Raw genomic sequence first — 18,725 nt, forward strand, 5'->3', positions numbered from 1 at the left:
AGGCGAGAGGACCCTGCTTGGTTTCAGCCCCTTCCCAGTCTCCTTCAGCTCAGAGTGCAGCCGGGCACTGCCAGTGGCAACCCCGGCGCTGGTCCCTACTGATGGCAGCAGAGCCGCGGCGACGCAGCCGTCATCGCACGCTTGTGCACGAGCCCACGGCACTGCGGGTTGCGTCAAGACGCACCGTGTGTGGTCCTTGGTGTCGCTCCCCCTCTTCGTGGAGGAACGACACTAAGCCCTGCCTAGGCTTCATATCCGAGTCACGGCACCATTATGTCGCTCCCCCTCTTCGTGGAGGAACGACACAGGACCCTGCGCTGTTCTTTCGTCTGCTCGGCCCTCCCCGGGTTTGCTGCTGGTTCTTCCCGGGTTGGCTACTGTCCCTTCCACCTCCGTGGAAGGGCGGTTCCCCCTGGCCACATTCCCCACTTCCGCAGGGGAGCGGCACTCCGCCGGCCGGCTCTCTCGGGGGCTGCACAGGTGTTCCCTTAGATGTTCCCCTTAGATGTTCCCCTTAGATGTTCCCGGTGCATGCCGTCTCTCTCCTCCTTTATAGTCCTCCTCCGCCAATCCCAACTCGGCTGCCCACACGCCGAGTACGCTGCTCTCCTCCAATCAGGAGCAAGTCCTACAGTTTATTGGCTGAACTGGAGGCAGCTGTGCAGAAGCTGTTTTCTTCTCTCCCAGCGCCATATTGTGGGAGAGCAGATGCATAGAATAAGTCTTAATTCCAGTAACTCAGTCCAGTCCGGGCTGCTCCCCACACTTGGTAACAAATGCCCGTCACTGGCGTCTGTGTCTGCTCTGCTGTGCTTTCTGCTCCCGCACAGTCTCCTCCTACCTGCTTTCCAGGAAGAGTTTATCACGGAACCGCGCATCGTGATGCTGCTCCGAGAGCGACCGACCTGCTCCGTCCGGTCTGCACGAGCACAGAGAAGCCCACGTGGGTTCTCCGACAGCGCGTGGCCATTCTCTGTGCCAGAGCCCCGCACGTCGGGGTCTTGTGCTCTGCGTCCCAACACAGGCCCCTTCCCAAGTGCACGTGACTCTGTCCGGTAGCACAGGTGCGACATCGCGCGGATGTGGCCTGCGCCCTGGATGGAGGGAGTCTATGAGCAAGGCTCCGGGGGCGTGCAGACACAAAGGACCTCCCACACAGAGCACGAGGTCCTGGACTTCCACTGAGCCCCCGAGAACCACTGGGTAGCGTGAGGACCACCCCCTGCCTTTGACGCTCTGAGTCCTGGGGGTAACGTCCCTCATCCCTAAACTTCACCTCAGTACACACAAGCTGTTTCTCACAATCACGCCGGCTTGAGCGGGGACCCAGCCGACAGAAGCTTCCAGAACCTGCCCGCATGGCCACACAGCAGGCACTCCCAACAGTTCTGACCCCTCCCCGTCGACTCCTTTGCCAGCCTCCTTCCTGGAGGCCGTGGACCACCCATGATGGCCGTCACTGCCCAGGGACTTGATGCATGAGCTTGCTCGTCTCCAACCCCCACCACATGCCCTTGGAGAGGGCGCCCGGGTCCCACACCCTGCAAGCCCAGGGTCTGAGCCTCAGCACCCAGCTACCCATGATGCCTTGAGTCCTTCAAGCAGCATCCACAGAGCTCAGCTTGACTGGAAGCTTGGAAGCTTCTCTCTCTCTCCCTTCCTCCTCCCTCCCTCTCTCCCTCTCTCCCTCTCTCCCTCTCTCCCTCTCTCCCTTCCTCTCTCTCTCCCTCTCTTCCTCTCTCCCTCCCTCCCTTTCTTCCTTTCCCTCCTTTTCTTTCCAAGGGAGACAGCCAAGCAGACAGAGATCTCCCATTCACTGGTTCACACCCCAAATGCCTTCAGCAGCCCCCTACCCACCCCTGGGACACTACCAGCTCCCCCACGTGGTGGCAGGGACCCAAGAACTTGAGCCCTCACTGCTGCCTCCCAGGGTCTGCATGAGCTGGAAGCTGGGGTCAGGAGCAGACGCCCAGATATGGGGCACGGGGCTGCGAGCCAACTTCTTAACTGCCAGCCAGCCAGACCCCTGCCCTACGGGAGGCCCTCTTAGTGCAGGATGGAGCCAGACCCCAGCCCCATCATAGACCCCACATGCAGGAGAGGGCACCATCCCTACGCCCCACCCCTCGCCAGGTGCCCAGGTGCTGGAAGACATCATCCCTTTCCCAGATCCCCTGGCGACCTGGGACTGAGCCGGTGAACAGCCACGGGAGTCCGCAGGCTTCTCGATGGAACATTCTGGAAGCGGCTCCATTCCAGCCCTTACCCAGAATGCCCGGGGATCGGGAACGAGGCCAGCGCAGCCCGCTGAGCTGCAGGAAGTCCTCTTGCCCAGGTCACGGGTGACAGGTGCACACTCTCCAAGATCCTCGAGACACTCGGCCTCTGGTCCTGGCCAGTGGAGGCGTCTCGCCTCCCAGATGCACCTGCTGACAGCTCGCCCAATCCCTGCCTTTGCCCTTGGGAGTCCCCCTCGGCGGGGACCCTGGTTTCACGTCTCAGAACGCGGGGTGCCGGGGCCTGACCCGGGACGTCCACCTTCTGAGGCCCCAGAGAGCGCCAGAAGTGTGGAATCAAAGTCCAAGCACGGAACGTGGCCCCCTTCGGTCGTCGCCTGCGCGTGCGTGGAAGGTGGGTTATCTCCAAGCCCGACAGCCCTGACCTCGCCCCGTCCCGTGCATCCTCAAGGGGCAAGCAGGTAAGGGAAACCCCAGTCAGGGCTCCCTCTCCAAACCACGCGACCCCCACAAAACCCCGAGCCCTTCCCTGCCCATGCACCCCTCAGCCTAGGGAGCCCGCGCCACCTGCGGTGGGCGTGGTGGAGGCGTGAACATGTGCACAGCACCCGCATCCCACCTTGGTCCAAAGCCGCCGCCATACGGCCAAGGTTGCATTGCATTTTATGGGATCGTCTTCGAGCCCCAACAGTGTCAGGGGCTCTGGGGCTGTGGGGCGCACAGGCTCGGGTGCCGTCCTGCACCTGACCACGGCTGTGTGCCATCGCCTGGGAGAACCTGTGGCGCAGACAGGACGAGGCTGAGCCGGGGCCCTGGCAAAGCCTTTGTTTATAAAGGCGGCAGTGCAGGGAAAACAGCTTATTCACCCCAGGGAGCTGGGAAGGAGGAAGAAGTCAAAACCGCAGGGCGTGGGGAAGCCGGCAGAGGAAGGCGCTGGGGCGGGAAGGAGAGCGTCGGCCGTGCCCAGTGGGACCGAGAGGCTGAGAGGCGGGCAGGGGTGACCGCCGGGGTGGGCAGCACACGCAGAGAAGGAACGAAAGGAGGTGGAGGGGGGTCTTCTATTCACTGCTTTGTTCCCCAAATGGCCACAAAAGCCAGGGCTGGGCCAGGCTGAAGCCAGGAGCTCCATCTGGGTCTCCCGCATGGGTGCAGGGGCCCAAGCGCCTGGGCCATCCTCTGCTGCTCTCCCAGGCCATCAGCCGGGAGCTGGACCGGAAGTGGAGCAGCCGAGACTGGAACCGGCGCCCACAGGGGATGATGACGTTGCAGGCGGTGGCTTCACCTGCTGCCCCACAGCGCCGGCCACAAATCCCTTCTTTCTGCATAAATAAGCCGCTGAGGGCCACCCTGGTGGTGTGTGCACCCAGCCACTTCGCATGCTCATCCATCTTTGCCTTCTTGATGTCCCAGGGAGGAAGCGGCGTGCAGGTCTTTAGCCCCACCCCCACTTGTCCCCGTTTCTCAGATGCACAAACCGAGGCCAGGGAGAGAGTGGCCCAGCGGCCTCCGGAGGTTTCAACCCCAGAACTGTCTGATTCCAAAAGCCACGAGGGTGCTTCCCACAGTTTATAAGGACTAAAAGGTAACATTATTTTGGTGCAAAAAAAAAAAAAGACTATGTATAGTATTTTCATGAACATTCAAAGACCCCCTTGTTTGCATGAATTCCAAAAAATGAATGGATCTTTGAATTGCGTCTTCCACTCCTGGACGTGTCCTTGTGTTTGGCTAACGACAGAACGTGCACTCCCAGCGGGCCAGGCCACCTCCCGCCTCACCGACACCCACACCCCATAGCGGAGTTCTGGTTCGAGCCCCGGCTGCTCCACTTCCCATCCAGCTCCCTGCGAATGCACCTGGGACAGCAGCGGACGACTGCCCGAGTGCCTGGGCCCCTGGAGGCGCCGAGGGGTGCAGCCTGGGTGTACGCTGACAACCCAGTGGGCACAATGGACACACGGAGCACAGTTTCATCTGTAGAAAACACTCAGGTCAGGCACAGAGCAGGAACAGGAGGACGCGTGGTCGCCCAGGGCCGCAGGGAGCAGGGGTGGTAACCCTCTTGGGACCACAGTCTGCCGCTGTGTAGTTTCTGGATAAAGCCAACCCTTGCTTTTGGCAGCTGGAGTAAGGCCCAACAGGGGGTCAGGACTGACTCTTAGCCTGAGTTCTGACCCCACCCCGGGCCTCCTCCTCCAGGGAGCCCCCAGAGCTTGCACATTGCAGTGTCAAAGCCTTTCTGCTCGGCCTCATTACGAGGCTGCTATCCAGAGGGAACTCAGTCGCCTGGACACAGGAGCTGCCCAGGGCATGGAGAGCCTCGAAGACGTGGAAACTGAGGCAGGGCAGAATCGGAATCCGATCTCCTCGGAACCCAGTCTCCTCTCACCACCTGTTGCTTCCACTCCTCTTCTTTCTGCAGGGGCCGGGGGCTCCCTCCCCCCTTGCTATCCCCGCCCCTCATGTCCACTGTCCCAGCTGTCAACAGCCTCTCCCGCCCCTCCCAAACCCCAGGTGTCTGCGGCAGCCCCACCCTCCCAGAGCCTTTGTCACTGGAGTCAGGATTAGAACCCAGGTCCCCAGTGCCCCTTGAGTCACCCACCAGTCCCGGGGAAGGAGAGGAGGGGACGGGGGTGTGCCTGGGTCTTCCTCCCCCACCCCCCATTGAGCTGCGGGTACTCAATTAAGTCTCATTAGCTGAGCCCAGTCCTAGGGGATTAGAGCCAGCCCCGCCCTGTCTTCCTCGTCCCCTACCCTCCACCCGGAACCTGGATGGGCTGGTGCACGGAGAGTTAAAAGCTGTGCCAGCCCCCGGGCCTGGGGCAGGCAGGCAGAAGGCAGGGGACAGACAGGCGGGGCGGTATGACAGGTGCTGGGGACGCAGGTGGACAGTGGGAGAGCTGAGTGCCAGGGTGGCCGGCAGATGAAAGGGCAGGCAGGTAGGTGGCCTCGCACCTGGCACGGAGACAGGCTGAACCGGTAACACCTAGAGGATCGGGCAGTGGACGAGGAGCCCAGGTGAGGCGGGGGTGGACGGACGGCAAACAAGGGGGTGGCACACAGGGCCTGGGCAGAGAGGACGCTGGGCCAGGGCCCCCCACCTGCCGGCGGCCGGGGCCTTGAGAGGAACTAGAGAGGCCAGGCAGCCACGAAGGGCAGTGCTGAGGCCCTGTCTTTCCCCAGACCTCCGAGGGGGCCCACACCATGCGTGCCAGCGTCCTGCTCCTGTGTGTGCTTGGTGAGTGGTCTGGGGCAGGGACAGGGCAGGGCTGGGGCCCCGTCCCTCCCTCCCCCATCAGCTCTGGCCCTCTGCCCCCAGCTGAGAGGGGAGGGGCTTCCTCCATGCCCCCTCTGTCTCTCCGCCCACCCCGTGTCTTGGTCTGACCGCTAGGAATCTCCGTCTGTGTTTTGTGGGCTGTTGCATCCCCTCTTCCTCTCCCGCCTCCCCCCCCCCACTTCTTGCTCTCTCCCCTCCCCCCGCTTCCCCTCTGCAACCCCACAAGCTCTGTCTCCGGCCCACAGCCCTGGCCCCGCGTCTCAGCCAAGCAGACACGGAGAAGATCGTGAACGGCGTGGAGTGTGTTCCGCACTCGCAGCCATGGCAGGTGGGGCTGTTTGAGGGCACACACCTGCGCTGTGGGGGCGTCCTCATCGACCGGAGGTGGGTCCTCACGGCTGCGCACTGCCGCGGCAGGTAAGCCCCGGCTCGGGGGAGGCTCTGAGGCCACAGGGGGAGGAGGGCTGGGGGTGTCCTCTCCCCACTCCCATTCCCCCCTGTCCCCTCTCCTCCACAGCCCCAGGCCAGGCAATCTGTGTGACCTCACAAATTGTCTCTCTGAGCCTCACTGGCCCCCTGTGCCCACGAGGGGTCCGACTTCCCAGATCTGAGCCGCTGGGATTTTTTTTGGGGGGGGAAAGGGATTTAGAGGAACGTGGGGACAGGGAGGGACACTCATTATCCACGCACTGTGTGGTCAGCGGCACTGGCAACCCCTGCTCTGGGCGGGAGGATCAGAGGTGGCAGGTGCAGGAAGACAGACTGGGAGGGAGGGTGCTCCGGGGGCCCTGCCCTGAGCCAGCCGCTCCCGCGACCCCAGCAGGTACTGGGTGCGCCTGGGGGAACACAGCCTCAGCCGGCTGGACTGGACAGAGCAGATCCGGCGCAGCGGCTTCTCCGTGACCCACCCGGGGTACCGGGGAGCCCCGCAGAACCATGAGCACGACCTCCGGCTCCTACGGCTGGGCACGCCCGTCCGTCAGACCCGCAGCGTCCAGCCCCTGCCCCTGCCCAGTGCCTGTGTGACTGCCGGCACAGACTGCCACATCTCGGGCTGGGGCACCACCAACCAGCCGTGGAGTAAGGGGGCCAGGGGCCGGGGTCAGAGGTCAGAGGTCATGGGTGCGGGCAGAGGTCAGGATGAGGTTGGGGTCATCAGACCGGAGCAAGAGGCATAGCAGGTTTCTTCAAAAAATGGGTGGAAAATGGGGTCCAAAGACAGCTTGGGGGTGGGGCCAGTGACGGGGACATGAGGTCAGCAGACAGAGAAGACCCAGGGCCAGCTGGAGTCACAGGGTCGAAGGTCAAAGGTCACGGTGTCCGATTGAAGGAGGTCAGGTGCATATTCGTTGTATCTGAGGTTGGAGAGACAAGGAGGATGTCGAGTGAGGACACTGGAAGTCAGAGGTCAAAGGTCAAGGGATCATAGAAAGGTGAAACCCTGAGGTTTTAGGATTGCAGCGGAGGTGGGGGGTGTGAAAGGGCGGGGTGCCAGCTCGGACGGAGGGGCCCCGGGAGGCGGGAGGTGGCCTGGAAGAGGGCAGCTTCGGGGGCTTCTGCAGCGCCTGTCTCCCCTCCAGGCCCATTCCCGGACCGGCTCCAGTGCCTCAACCTCTCCACCGTGTCGGACGCCGCCTGCCGGGCCGTGTTCCCGGGGAGGATCACGGACAACATGGTGTGCGCCGGCGGCGTCGCGGGGAAGGACGCCTGCCAGGTGAGCGGGCAGGGACGCTGGGCAGGGGACAGCAGGCACGGCGGTGGGCAGGTGAGCGGGCGGGGACGGCGGGCAGGGACGGCGGGCAGGCAGCGGGCGGGGACGGTGGGCAGGCGGTGGGCAGGGGACGGCGGGCATGGAGGTGGGCAGGGGGCTGGGGGAGAGGCGCAGACCGGGGTCAGGCACAGTGGGCATGGCGGTGGGCAGGGGACAAAGGGCAGGGCGGTGGGCAGGGGACGGCAGGCAGGCGGTGGGCAGGGACAGTGGGCACGGCGGTGGGCAGGGGAATGGGGGAGAGGTGCAGACCGGGGTCAGGGACGGCGGGCATGGCGGTGGGCAGGGGGTTGGGGGAGAGGCGCAGACCGGGGTCAGGCACAGTGGGCATGGCGGCGGGCAGGGGACGGCAGGCAGGCGGTGGGCAGGGACAGTGGGCACGGCGGTGGGCAGGGGACGGCGGGCAGGGCGGTGGGCGGAGGACGGTGGGCAGGGGATGGCGGGCACGGCGGTGGGCAGGGGACGGTGGGCAGGGCGGTGGGCAGGTGACAGTGGGCATGGCAGTGGGCAGGCTGGGGCGAGAGGCGCAGACTGGGGTCAGGGACGGCGAGGACAACAGGAGCTGGCCAGGATGGGAGCTCAGATCCTCTGATGCCCTGTCCTAGCCCTCTCGGGTCGCCAAAGAGGCCGCTCTGCCCTGTCCTGCAGGGACCTCACCATTGTCCCCAAGAACCCTCTACCTTCGTGAAGTCCCGCCCCCCCAACCCCGGGATTGGCCATTGCAAATAGTAATCTCTTCACTCATTGGTCAGAGCCCTATCCACTTTCCCTGAGAGATCCCATGTGCCTTAAGAAGTCCCACCCTCCTTCCTTGGGATTGGTCATTGTAGACAGTATTCTTCACTCATTGGCCAGAGCCCTAGCCATTGCCCTTGGGAGAACCCGGTAGGTTCCATGAAGTCCCACCTTTCTTGCCTGGGATTGGTCATTGAAGATGGTACTCTCTTCACTCATTGGCCAGAGCCCCAGTCGTTGTCAGAGAACTTCCTACCCTGCCGGGGTCCCACCCACCTGCTCTGGGATGTGTGTCTAGGGACAGGGACCTGTGGGGCCGCCATGGCCGATGTCTCCTGGCGCCCGGCTGTGCTACTTTGGAGGCCGATGGCCAGGCTGTGGGGCACCGTCCTGCAGGCCCAGGCGAGGGGAGGAGACGGGAAGGCGATTTCCCGCTCCACCAGCGCCCTCTTATGTCTTCCAGGGTGACTCGGGGGGCCCTCTGGTGTGCGGGGGCGTCCTCCAGGGCCTGGTGTCCTGGGGCTCCGTGGGGCCTTGTGGGCAGAGAGGCGTCCCGGGTGTGTACACGAAGGTCTGCAGATACGTGGACTGGATCCGGACGGTCATGAGGAGCAACTGAGACCCCCTCGGCTTCGGGGGGGGGGGCGCCCAGAGCCCACCCCGGCCCCCCCACTCTTGTTGAACTGGGGGTCTTCATCCTGGAACGCCAAGCCCAGCTGGCCCCTCCAAGATCCATGCCCGGGGCCGGCAGAATGTGCAGCCATCTGGAATAAGGATGCCATGGGCGCCGGTTCGAGTCCCGGCTGCTCCACATCTGCTCCCTGCTGTGACCTGGGAAAGCAGTAGAAGATGGCCCAAGTTCTTGGGCCCCTGCACCCTTGTGGGAGACCTGGAAGAAGCTCCTGGCTCCTGGCTTCGGCCTGGCCCAGCCCTGGCTGTTGCAGCCATCTGGGGAGTGAACCAGCGGATGGAAGCCCTCTCTGTCTCTCACTGCCTCTCAAATAAATAAATCTTTAAAAACAAAGAGGGCCCAGCCTCATTTTCCTGTGGTCGCGTCTCCACCCCCGGGGTTCAGTCTCCCAGCGAGGGAGGGAAGGGGAAGTGGAGGCAGAGGGAGCCCGAACGCCGGGGCGGGCGCGGCTGCTCCCACACCTGCCGCCCCCCGCCCCCCACCCCGGGGCAGGGCTGCACAGAAAGAAACTGAGCCTCCTGGGGCGGAGTCCCTCGTCCCACGTCATCCTGCGAGGAAGAGGCAGAGCCCGGGTTTGAGGCCAGGGCCGGCTGCCGCGCCGTCAGAGCCTCGGCCCAGCCCGCCTCGCTCCACATCCGCATCCGCCAGGGGAGAGACGGGCTTGCACGGGCGGGACCTGCGGCGGCTCAGAGGCCGGGGCCACACAGCGCCGAGTAAGTGCTGCGGCTGCTCTCAGACCTGTCCCGGGATGCGGGGAGGGGGCGGCGGGCCGAGGGCAGGAGGCGGGGGACGGCAGGGAATCGAGGCCACGAGGGGTCTGGGCCCCCGGGCCGCAAGCTGAGGGTTCAGTTCCCTCTCCCGGGCCTGGGCTCCCGCAGGCCCCGACCTGCCTCTCCCCCCTTCGCCTGGGCCCTGCCTCTTCTCCCTCCGTGGGGTCCCGGCCCCCTCCCAGCCCCACTCCCGGGAAGGGAGGGGCTGGGGCCACCTGGGCTGGGGGCTGAAGGGAGGGCGGGGCAGGGCCAGGAGGAGAGACAGAGATGGAGGGGCCGGGATCCAGAGAGTCAGGGAGACACAAACATGCCAGGGGCTGGGGCAGGGGGCTTGCAGAGAGACGGAGAACAGAGGGGGATGGGGGGACTGGACCCAGAAGGAGAACCGGGACCACCACACAGACCCAGAGGGCGGGCTGCCCACTGACCACCAGAGGCGTAGAGAGAGAGGCGACAGAGGAGGCCCAGGCCTGGCTGCCCAGGGCCCCCCGCCCCCCGTACCCCGACCCCAGGGCAAGAAGGCAGGGCTTGGAGGCCAGTCAGCCTGCGCCCGCCCAGGGCCACCCCCTGCCTGCCTGCTTGGCTCTGCGACCCAGCCTGGCTGCAGCCGCCACCAGCCCAGAGCCTGTGAGTCCGGGAGGGACAGAGAGACCCCTGCCCCTTCCAGGCATCTGTGGTCCCTAGGGTGCCAGTCCCGCCTCGGCTCTGTCCTCTGCTGGGGTGGGGGGTTCTCTGCTGCTCCCACCTCCCGCCGCCCCCAGCCCTGACCACTGTTGACCCCAGCTTCGGTCACGGAGTCCAGGTTCCGCCCCCACCCCTGCCAGCCGGGCCGGCTGAGGGCACTGGTCCTGCCTTTGCTTAGCCACGCCCAGCTGTTCTTCAAAGAGACAGGGGTTTGGCAAGGTTGGGGGTGTGGTGGAAAGAGCTGATCCAGGCTGTGCCCCACCACCAACAACCCAGCCTCAGGCAGACCTCCAAGACCACGTCCCACCCTGCTGGTGGGACCAGGAACCCAGCACAGGGGGCCGGCCCACCTGCCAGAGCCACGCCAGGGCTCAGGTGGGCCAGGGGGAAGAGGTTCCCTAAAAACGTGCCCAGGAGCCCCAGGGCTTGCCCCCACAAAGTCCCTCCCCAGCGTTCTGGAAGCTTCTATCTGTGATGAGGCCCCGGCCAAGGCCACCGTCTCCTCTCAATGCTGAAAATTTAAGAGTCTGGGGTTGGGGTCTTGGAGAACCAGGGGGAGGTCCACAAAGCTGGTCTCCCCAGGGGTGGGAGGAGATCGGAGAAGTGACTTGGCCCCTGCCTCCCTCCTGTTCCCAGGGGAACCTGCAGCCTGCCCTTCCCCCCCCCCCCAGGCCATGATTCTGCCACTCATCACCCTGGCTCTGGTGACAGGTACAGTGGGGGCTGGCCCGCCCTCCTGGCGCGGGGGGGGGGGTCCTAGGGGAGAGGCGGTGAGGGGGAGCTAGCAAGGGCAGGGGGTGCTGGAGGAGCCCTGGGCAGCGTCTGCCCACCCACAGAGAGCGCTTGGCTGTGGCCACCAAGCCAGGGCCCCGCCCAGCCCCCTACCCGCCCCCCCGTGTCAGGGCTGAGCCCCCTCTTTTGCCCCCACCCCTGCAGGGCACGCAGTGGCAGAGACCCGGATCATCAAGGGCTACGAGTGCCCCCCGCATTCCCAGCCCTGGCAGGCGGCCCTGTTCCAGAAGACGCGGCTGCTCTGTGGGGCAACCCTCATCGCCCCCAGATGGCTCCTGACCGCCGCCCACTGCCACAAGCCGTGGGTGCGGGGGCGGGGCGGGGCTGGGCAGCTGGACGAGAGGGTCTGAGGACAGGAATTGGGGGGGTGGGGCTGGGCAGGGGCAGGGCTGAGAGCTGGATGGAGCAGGTCTGGGGACAGGAAGTGGGGGCGGGGCTGAGAGCTGGGTGGAGAGGGTCTGGGGACAGGAATGGGGGGGTGGGGCTGGGCGGGGCTGGGCAGCTGGATAGAGAGGGTCTTGGGACAGGGAGAATTGTGCAGGGACAGGGTAGGGGTGGGTTGGGACAGCAGAGAGAGAGACAGCTGCCATTGGAACCGGGATGGGGTTGGAAGAGGCTTCAGTGGGAGCCGCGGTGAGGCTGGAGGGGAGCTCTCTCCCTCCCCGCCCCTGCCCACGTCTCCCCCTCTCTTTCCCCCACTGACCGCCGCCTCTCCCACCTCAGCCGCTACCTGGTGCACCTGGGCGAGCACAACCTGCAGCGCCCGGATGGCTGTGAGCAGACCCGGACGGCCACGGAGTCCTTCCCGCACCCCGGCTTCAACAACAGCCTCCCCAACAAGGACCACCGCGACGACATCATGCTGGTGAAGATGGCCAGCCCGGCCTTCGTCACCCGCGCCGTGCGGCCCCTCACCCTCTCCAGACACTGCGTCACAGCTGGCACCCGCTGCCTCATTTCCGGCTGGGGCACCACGTCCAGCCCCCAGTGTAGGGGCTGCAGTGGGGGCCGAGGCGGGGAGGGGCAGTCACGGCCGTGGGAGGCCAGGGAGGCCAGAGGAGTCTTCCAGGGTGGGCTTCGGGGTGGGGCCGGGGGAGGTCCCCGGGGTGTCAGAAGTGGGATTCGCTGACAGGCAGAGCGAGAAGTCTGGGGGCCTGGGAGGGTGGAGACCAGAGTGTGGGTCTCAGAATCAGACCCATCAATGGAGCCGTGGGAACTTGGGCAAGTGGCCAGCCCTTCCTGCCCCTGGTTCCCTCCCCCTATAACGTGGGCAGAGCCCCACCCTCCTACCCTGCTCAGTGGGAGATCATAGCTACAGAGCAGCGGGCACCAAGGTTTTATTTCAGTAGCTCTGCAGATGAGCAGTGGAATAGGTGGGCTGCAGGCAGGGCCGGGGCAGGAAGGGGGTCCCCCAAGGCGGGGGCTGTGGCGGGGGGCCCCCTGCCCACTCTGCCTCCTGCGCCTCCACAGTGCGCCTGCCCCACACCTTGCGATGCGCCAACATCTCCATCATCGAGCACAGTGAATGCGAGAGCGCCTACCCAGGCAACATCACCGACACCATGCTGTGTGCCAGCGTAGAGGAAGGCGGCAAGGACTCCTGCCAGGTCAGAGGGCGGGGCCTGGGCCCCTCCCCCTGAGCCCCGTCCCCACCCAGGTCCCACCGCAACCCCAACCTCGTCGCCGAGCCGGTCTGAGCCTCCGCTCCCCTCTCCGCTGGTCTCTGAATGGTTCTCCCTCTCCTCCTGCCCAGGGCGACTCAGGGGGCCCCCTGGTATGCAACGGGTCTCTTCAAGGCATTATCTCCTGGGGCCAGGACCCCTGTGCCGTCACCAGAAAGCCAGGCGTCTACACAAAAGTCTGCAGATACGTGGACTGGATCCAGGAGACCATGGAGAACAATTAGGGCCTCGGCTTGAGCGTCTGACCTGCGTTCATTCTCCCCACGAGAAGTGCTAAGCCGGGACCCCTAGAGCCGTCCTTGACTTAGAAGCCGCTTCGTCATCGTTCAGTTCCTGGAATCAGCGGGAAATGAGCTCAAACCCTGGCCTGGACTCCCCTGTGACTGTTGGAGGCAGGTTCTTGCATCCGCCACGATGTCAATAAAGACCTGCTCAACAGACAAGCCCACCGGGTGCTTACTGCGTGCCTGGTCCGAGGGATTTTTAACTGTATCGGCTGAGCTGATCCTCATGAAGCGTCGTCATTACGCCCATTTAACAGCTGAGAAAACTGAGGCTCACAGAAATGGGCACACAGGCAGTAGGTGGGAGAGCACAGATCTGAAGCCGTGTGACCTCTTTTTTAGAAATATTTTTAAACGCTCCCATTTATTCATTTTCATTTTACTTGAAAGGCAGAGAGACAGATGGAGAGAGATCTCCTTCCACCTGCCGGTTCACTCCCCCCACAAATGCCCAAAACAGCTGAGGAAGGAGCAGACAGGAGCCAGGAGCCCGTAACTCAGTCTGGATCTCCCTTGTGAGTAGCAGGGACCCAAGTGTCTGAGCCCGCCAGGTGCACACTAGCAGGAAACTGGAGCAGAAGCAGAGCAGCCAGCTTGAGCCAGGATAGGATGAGGACGTCCCAAGTGGCGGCTTCATCACCGCACCAAGCGCCCACGTGACCTCTTGGCACTGCCTTGATGAAGGCTGAAGTGGCCGTTTAAATTCAAATTACATTAACTACAATTGCCATGTGTCAAGGGCTTGGTAGCCACACAGGGCTGGCAGCTGCTGTGCCCGACACCACCCACGGATGCTTCCAGAAAGCATCAAGGGACAGCCTGTGCCGCTGGTTCAGTTTTCATGGTGGAAGTCGCTCCACGGGCAGCCCAGAACTCGGGGTCTCTTCTGTCTTCTGCGCGCCTTGCAGAGAGGTGGCCTCCGGTGGTCAGGCAGACTTGGCTGGGTGACCTCACCGGGAACTCGGGAGTTGGCCACGGAGGTGACGCCGCGGCCCCTTGGCAGCCCTAGCCTCCCAGGGCCTGTGTCTCACCTGGAGACAAGCACACAGCTGGAGGGGGCTGGGCGAGACATGAAGCCACAGCCTCCCCCCAGACACACACAGCACACGCGTATGGGCCAGTCCCTGGGACACACGGGGCGCCCACCGCTCCTGCGGCCGGCGGTGGGGCAGCCAAGCCACTGAGCTCACGCTGCCCCCATAACTCCGCCTCTCCCCCTCTCCAGCCCTTTAAGGCTCGGTTTGTCCCAGTCTCCCGCGTCTCTAAGCCCCTTCCCTAACTCCTCTCCCCCCTCCCTCCCAGTTGTTCACTCTTCCCACGGCACCCTAGGAATGTACTTCCCTGCGTGCGTATTTCCTGTCTCCAACGCTGTCACAACCGCCCACCGCTGGGCTCCCTGGGGCCACCGTGCCCTCTCCCACACACACACCTGCGAAGGTTCCCCAACCGGGTGTTTGAGGCACTCGGAGAAAGAAGTCTGTATTCCAGGGCCCCTCCCAGGGCAGGAATCTGGGGCCCAGGTCGAGCGCCAGCCCCACCCTCGGTTTAATTAGAGAGAGGGAAAAGGAGGGAGGGGAGCCCTCGGGGGCAGGGTGGGGGAGCTTCCGGGAACTTGGGGGTTAAAAAGGAAGTCTGGCCAGGGGTCCCCGGGCAGAGGACTCTGGCGGCCCGAGAGGCAGGGCAGAGGCGCTTCAGGGTCCCCTCCTTCCTTTCCATCCGCGACTCTCAGGTGAGGCGGGTTGCCCCCCACTCTGGCTGGAGCGGGTCGCGAGAGGACGGGTGGGGACCCCCGTGCCTTGGGCCTCGGGCTCCTCACCTGCGAGCAGCCCCCCCGGGGGGGGTGAGGTGCTAAAAGAGGCTTGGCTCCCGAGCCTCGGGCCGACCACCAGGGCACCTGCAGAAGAAGGTGAAAGCCGCGCCGGCAGCCGGCGGGGCTGGGCCTGGGGGCCGCTGCTCTCGACGTGGGGCGCACGGGAGGAAGCCTCCAGGGACCTCATTAGGGTAATCGCACCCATCGCGGCCTCCAGCACGAAGCGCCCGCCCTTGCGGTTGTTGACTGCAAGTTAAACCGGTCCCAGCGGGCTCTCGGGTCCCGGGCTGGGCAGACCGGCATGGTTGGCGGTGGGGGGGAGGGTCTCTGATTTAACCCACCACCGGCCCCCAGCACAGGTCCCAGCCATGAGATCCTGTCACCTGCACCTCTCCGCCGCCTCCGGCGCCCGGGCCTTGGGAAAGCTGCTGCTGCCGCTACTGATGGCGCAATTTTGGGGTGAGGCTGGAGCCGGGCCGGCGGGAGGCACCGGGACCGGAGAGAGGGGCAGCGAGTGGCGTCACCAACCCCGCTCCCCGCTCCCACCCCCACACCCCGCCTTGGGTCTGCAGCGTGCGAGCAGCGTCCGGGAGCAGGGGCGTACCCGCACGGAAGCTGGGCCCCAGAGCGCCCCGCCCCACGCAGACCCCTGCCTCTCTGTACCGCCTGGGACCCTGCTCCCCTCGCCCTACCGCGCCCGGAGCTGCACGCGCCCCCTCTTAGCTGTACCCCTTTTTCTCCGTCTTGCCTCTGGCCCTATCACGTTGTCTTATTCCCACCCCTTATTCGCACCCCTCCGTTCTATCCCCGCCCCGTCACTCCGCCGCGTTCTATTCCCGCCCCCCTTGCCACTCCGCTGCGTTCTATCCCCGCCCCCCTGTCACTCCACTGCATTCTATCCCCGCCCCCTGTCACTCCGCTGAGTTCTATCCCCGCCCCCTGTCACTCCGCCGCGTTCTATCCCCGCCCCCTGTCACTCCGCCGCGTTCTATCCCCGCCCCGCGCGCTCCAGCTCCGCGCCCTCACGGCCCCGCCCGGCTGCGGCGGGACTCGGGTCCCCCGGGCGGGCGCGGCGTCCGGCCCTCGCCCCTGCGCACCCGCCCTGCTCCGGCCCCTGCCTCCGCCGCGGCCCCGCGCCTTGCACTTTCACGCCCCTGCTTTTCCTCCCATTCGGCAAACACACGCGACCCCCGGGACCCGCCCTCCCTCGTGCTCTGGCCGCGACCCCCGCAGTAAGTCCCGGCCCGCGCCCAGCCTCGCCCAGGCCGGGCCTGCTCTGACCCGCGGCCCCCTCTCTCCCCAGCCGCGCAGGCGCTGCTCCCGGGGAACGACACGGGCTCGGACCGCGCGGCCTCGGGCGCCCGCTGCCCGCGCCGCTCGCAGCCCTGGCAGGTGTCCCTCTTCCACGGGCTCGCGTTCCACTGCGCCGGCGTCCTGGTGGACCACAGCTGGGTGCTCACGGCCGCGCACTGCGGCGACAAGACGTAGGGGCAGCCGGGGGAGCGGCCTGGAGGGGCGGGCGGGGCCAAGGCAATGGGCAGCCCCGGCCTGGAGGTGGGATCGGCCTGGGGAGGGCTTCCTCTGTGCGCGCGGGGTGGGGGGGTGGGGGGGAGTAGGTATTGCGCCGCGGCCGCCAGGCGGCGCTGCGGCCCTTCTCTGGGGGCCAGGGGTTTCTCCTTGGGTTTCCGGAATTGGCAACTAAAAGGTTCACCTCGCGAGTCCCCACTGGGGAAGGAAGGACTAGCTGTCCTTGTAGAGAAAGGAAGGGGCAGGCCTACCCAGGAGTCGGGACCCCAGCCCCACTCCCTGAGAATCCAGGAGAAAAACACCCCATTTCTCTTCCCTGAGTCCAGGGGTCCAGCCCCAGCGCCTCCTCTCTCAGACCCAGGGGTCCAGCCCCAGCCCCTCCTCCCTCAGACCTAGGGGTCCAGGCCCAGCCCCTCCTCCCTCAGACCAGGGGTCCAGCCCCAGCACCTCCTCTCTCAGACCCAGGGGTCCAGGCCCCCAGCCCCTCCTCCCTCAGACCCAGGGGTCCAGGCCCCCAGCCCCTCCTCCCTCAGACCCAGGGGTCCAGCCCCAGCCCCTCTTCTCTCACACCCGGGGTCCAGGCCCCCAGCCCCTCTTCTCTCACACCCGGGTTCTCACACACGCCTTTTCCCTCAGACCCGGGGGTCCAGCCCCAGCCCCTCCTCCCTCAGACCCAGGGGTCCAGCCCCAGCCCCTCTTCTCTCACACCCAGGGGTCCAGCCCCAGCCCCCTCCTCCCTCAGACCTAGGGGTCCAGCCCCAGCCCCTCTTCTCTCACACCCGGGGGGTCCAGCCCCAGCCCCTCCTCCCTCAGACCCAGGGGTCCAGGCCCAGCCCCTCTTCTCTCACAGCCGGGGTCCAGGCCCCCAGCGCCTTCTCCCTCAGACCCAGGGGTCCAGGCCCAGCCCCTCCTCCCTCAGACCCAGGGGTCCAGGCCCCCAGCCCCTCTTCTCTCACACCCGGGGGTCCAGCCCCAGCCCCTCCTCCCTCAGACCCAGGGGTCCAGCCCCAGCCCCTCCTCCCTCAGACCCAGGGGTCCAGGCCCAGCCCCTCTTCTCTCACACCCGGGGTCCAGGCCCCCAGCGCCTCCTCCCTCAGACCCAGGGGTCCAGCCCCAGCCCCTCCTCCCTCAGGCCCCTCCCCCGCGGACTGCACTTTCCTCCCCAGCTCCCCCCCCATGAGGCTTTGCTCTCCTCCGCCCCCTGCAGGCCATTGTGGGCCCGAATCGGGGACGACCACCTGCTGCTCCTGCAGGGCGAGCAGCTGCGGCGGACCACGCGCGCCGTCGTGCACCCCAAATACCGCGGGGGCTCAGGCCCCATCCTGCCCAGGCGGACGGATGAGCACGACCTCATGCTGCTGAAGCTGGCGCGGGCGGCCGTGCTGGGGCCCGGCGTGCAGACCCTGCGGCTGCCCTACCGCTGCGCCGAGCCCGGGGACCAGTGCCAGGTCGCCGGCTGGGGCACCACGGCCTCCCGCAGAGGCAAGAGCAGGGGGCGGGGGCCCTCGGGCGGGAGGGGGCTGGGTCTGCGGGGTGCGCCCGGGCTAGACCGTGTGTCACCTGCCCGTTCTCTCATCAGTGAAATACAACAGGAGTCTCAGCTGCTCCAGGGTCACGCTCCTGAGCCCCCAAGAATGTGAGATCTTCTACCCGGGCGTGGTCACCAGCAACATGGTGTGTGCGGGAATGGACCAGGGCCAGGACCCCTGCCAGGTGGGCCCCGCCCCTCCCCAGGCCTGACCCCTCCTCGTCCTCACCTTCAACCCCAGTCCCCTCGCCCAGCCCCTCCTAAGCTCCTCCCCATCCCCCGCCCCCTCCCCCACCCGGTGCCAGCCTCCTCCTCACTCCGGCCCCCAAACCCATCCCTGCCCTGAAGTGGCCGCTCCCACGTCGGGGGTGGGGCCGCTCACTGGCTCTCTCCTCCCTCTCCCCCCCCTCCGCCAGAGCGACTCGGGCGGCCCCCTGGTGTGCGGTGAGACCCTGCAGGGTGTCCTGTCCTGGGGCGTGTACCCCTGCGGCTCTGCCCAGCACCCAGCTGTCTACACCCAGATCTGCAAGTACCTGCCCTGGATCCGGAAAACCATCCTCTCCGGCTGACCCGGAGAGCCCTGCCCCAACCCTGCTGCCCCGGTGGACGCCCCTGCCCTCCCCTTCCCTGTCTGTCCCAAACCCGGGGCGGGGAAGCGAGGGCCCAGCCTGCCTCTTTGTGCCGCTGCCTGCGCTGCCTGCAGTGTGACCCCCAACAAGCCTTCTCCAACCTCAGCGCTCTCGCCTCCAAGATGGGGCAATGAAACACCTACCTCTCACACCCGACGGTGCCTAACATGTGTGTGTGTGTGTGTGTGTGTGCGCGCGTGTGTCTGTATGGGAGTTACCAGGTGAGCCGTGACCCAGCGGGCTGGCGACGGCACCTGCTGTCACCTGTTGTCACACAGCAGGGGCAGAGCACACGCACACACCCCTCCGCC

The 18,725-nt window shown here is 65.9% G+C and overlaps 3 protein-coding genes across 5 annotated transcripts; all 3 read left to right on the forward strand.

Annotated features, from left to right (window-relative positions):
- The first annotated feature begins 5,054 nt into the window (after positions 1–5,054).
- KLK12 (kallikrein related peptidase 12) lies at positions 5,055–9,035 on the forward strand. Of its 2 annotated transcripts, XM_051831039.2 has the most exons (6): positions 5,055–5,255; positions 5,421–5,475; positions 5,760–5,931; positions 6,335–6,594; positions 7,095–7,228; positions 8,481–9,035. In XM_051831039.2, the coding sequence occupies exons 2-6, from the start codon at positions 5,442–5,444 to the stop codon at positions 8,634–8,636; spliced, it is 756 nt and encodes a 251-aa protein (XP_051686999.2). In that variant the 5' UTR covers positions 5,055–5,255; positions 5,421–5,441; the 3' UTR covers positions 8,637–9,035. The 2 variants fall into 2 exon arrangements, with proteins under 2 accessions (XP_051686999.2, XP_051686998.2); XM_051831038.2 differs by lacking the exon at positions 5,055–5,255 and having other exon boundaries at positions 5,280–5,475.
- A 231-nt stretch (positions 9,036–9,266) lies between these two features.
- KLK11 (kallikrein related peptidase 11) lies at positions 9,267–13,079 on the forward strand. 2 transcript variants are annotated; one of them, XM_051831040.2, is made up of 6 exons: positions 9,267–9,421; positions 10,799–10,873; positions 11,099–11,255; positions 11,678–11,943; positions 12,425–12,561; positions 12,708–13,079. In XM_051831040.2, exons 2-6 carry the CDS (start codon positions 10,837–10,839, stop codon positions 12,858–12,860), a joined length of 750 nt encoding a protein of 249 aa, XP_051687000.1. In that variant the 5' UTR covers positions 9,267–9,421; positions 10,799–10,836; the 3' UTR covers positions 12,861–13,079. The 2 variants fall into 2 exon arrangements, with proteins under 2 accessions (XP_051687000.1, XP_051687001.1); XM_051831041.2 differs by having other exon boundaries at positions 9,309–9,421; positions 10,834–10,873.
- A 2,005-nt stretch (positions 13,080–15,084) lies between these two features.
- On the forward strand, positions 15,085–18,570 carry KLK10 (kallikrein related peptidase 10). The gene is made up of 5 exons (XM_051831037.2): positions 15,085–15,189; positions 16,034–16,214; positions 17,465–17,739; positions 17,837–17,970; positions 18,202–18,570. Exons 1-5 carry the CDS (start codon positions 15,099–15,101, stop codon positions 18,352–18,354), a joined length of 834 nt encoding a protein of 277 aa, XP_051686997.2. The 5' UTR covers positions 15,085–15,098; the 3' UTR covers positions 18,355–18,570.
- The last annotated feature ends 155 nt before the right edge of the window (positions 18,571–18,725 follow it).

The sequence above is a fragment of the Oryctolagus cuniculus genome, chromosome 18 (genome assembly GCF_964237555.1).
Source record: "Oryctolagus cuniculus chromosome 18, mOryCun1.1, whole genome shotgun sequence".
NCBI classification, from domain to species: Eukaryota; Metazoa; Chordata; class Mammalia; order Lagomorpha; family Leporidae; genus Oryctolagus; species Oryctolagus cuniculus.

Bases quoted from the DNA above. Each gene is read 5' to 3' on its own strand.
- KLK11 (XM_051831040.2), top strand. From the start codon at position 10,837: ATGATTCTGCCACTCATCACCCTGGCTCTGGTGACAG. The intron at 10,874-11,098 runs GTACAGTGGGGG...CCACCCCTGCAG, and splicing joins CACCCTGGCTCTGGTGACAG to GGCACGCAGTGGCAGAGACC. The intron at 11,256-11,677 runs GTGGGTGCGGGG...CTCCCACCTCAG, and splicing joins GCCGCCCACTGCCACAAGCC to CCGCTACCTGGTGCACCTGG.
- KLK10 (XM_051831037.2), top strand. From the start codon at position 15,099: ATGAGATCCTGTCACCTGCACCTCTCCGCCGCCTCCGGCGCCCGGGCC. The intron at 16,215-17,464 runs GTAGGGGCAGCC...CGCCCCCTGCAG, and splicing joins GCGCACTGCGGCGACAAGAC to GCCATTGTGGGCCCGAATCG. The intron at 17,971-18,201 runs GTGGGCCCCGCC...CCCCTCCGCCAG, and splicing joins AGGGCCAGGACCCCTGCCAG to AGCGACTCGGGCGGCCCCCT.
- KLK12 (XM_051831039.2), top strand. From the start codon at position 5,442: ATGCGTGCCAGCGTCCTGCTCCTGTGTGTGCTTG. The intron at 5,932-6,334 runs GTAAGCCCCGGC...CCGCGACCCCAG, and splicing joins GCTGCGCACTGCCGCGGCAG to CAGGTACTGGGTGCGCCTGG. The intron at 6,595-7,094 runs GTAAGGGGGCCA...TCTCCCCTCCAG, and splicing joins CACCACCAACCAGCCGTGGA to GCCCATTCCCGGACCGGCTC.